Source organism: Phaethon lepturus, unplaced genomic scaffold (genome assembly GCF_000687285.1).
Source record: "Phaethon lepturus isolate BGI_N335 unplaced genomic scaffold, ASM68728v1 scaffold52138, whole genome shotgun sequence".
In the NCBI taxonomy this organism is placed as follows: domain Eukaryota; kingdom Metazoa; phylum Chordata; class Aves; order Phaethontiformes; family Phaethontidae; genus Phaethon; species Phaethon lepturus.
Window position 1 is genome coordinate 8,742 of NW_010557897.1, and position 1,021 is coordinate 9,762.

Here is a 1,021-nt window from a genome sequence, read left to right on the forward strand (position 1 = left end):
GAGGTGGTGGCATGCTACCCATGGGAGGTGGCATAAATGGTGGTCTCTAAAGGCATATAACAACAATAATAATGATGATGATAATACAACTTTCATGCAGAGTTCTCCTTTATTAGAGCACCAACAGACAGTACAACTATAGTATGGTTAACTCTACCAGTCTTGAGAGCTTCTTTAACAACCTAATTCTACCAGCTCAGAGAATGTGCTTCCTGACAAGCCACCACCTATGGCAGAACAGCTACAGTAAGCATTCCACTTCTGAGATACTAACAATGCAAAGCATCAGAAAAAAGTGGCATGAAAAGAAGTGGGGTGAGAGAAAACTCCTCTCCTGAAAAGGCAAAAATATCCCAATGCAAGAACGAATGGAAGAACTGTTCCTGAATAACTGCCACTCAAGACATCCCCAGCTGTAAATAAAATATACTACTAAACAGTTACACAATGATCCTCCCAGTGAAGAAAAAAAATAAAATAAAAAGTTGCAAGCAAGCATCCAGTCTATTAGCACAGCAAAGCAGTGGGTTTCATTACAATCCATTATGCTTCTCGATTTCCCATTAACTAAAATTCTGACTAGTGCTAATTTAAAAAAAAAAAAAGAAATCAAATTACATTTTCATTATTGCATCACCATAAGAAATCCAGAATTGCCCTGCACACCACTATTACCCAAAAGCCTGAAGACCTGCTTTCTAATTCAAGATACATTTAAGTTCTTTCACTCTACTTTTTTATTTGGACTGTTCTGAAATCTACTGTGCATAACAAGTATAGTGAATACTTCCCTATAAAAAAAGACAGTTGACAAAATCTACCAGGTTCTTTAACTTACTCTGTGTACCGACCTAATTATCTCCATCACTCCAGTTATAGTTGAACTTGTGATGCAAAAGATTCCCTCTTCACAAAGGCAATACCAAGACAGCTCACTGGTAAAAACCTTCCAGCTCTGTGCTCATAACTGACAGCCCTGAGACCGAAACGCACACATGCAACAGGACTAGGGCTCTGCTGA

General features: G+C 38.5%; 1 protein-coding gene across 1 annotated transcript in view; it reads right to left on the reverse strand.

The window, feature by feature from the left end:
• The window catches only part of LOC104625289 (transcription elongation regulator 1-like), a gene marked incomplete at its 3' end in the record, with an annotated part of 11,249 nt that overhangs the window by 7,487 nt on the left and 2,741 nt on the right, over positions 1-1,021 (reverse strand). The window contains exon 2 of the mRNA XM_010292877.1: positions 2-46. Coding sequence (XP_010291179.1) covers positions 2-46 — 45 coding nt within the window. The remainder of the gene's footprint in view (position 1; positions 47-1,021) is intronic.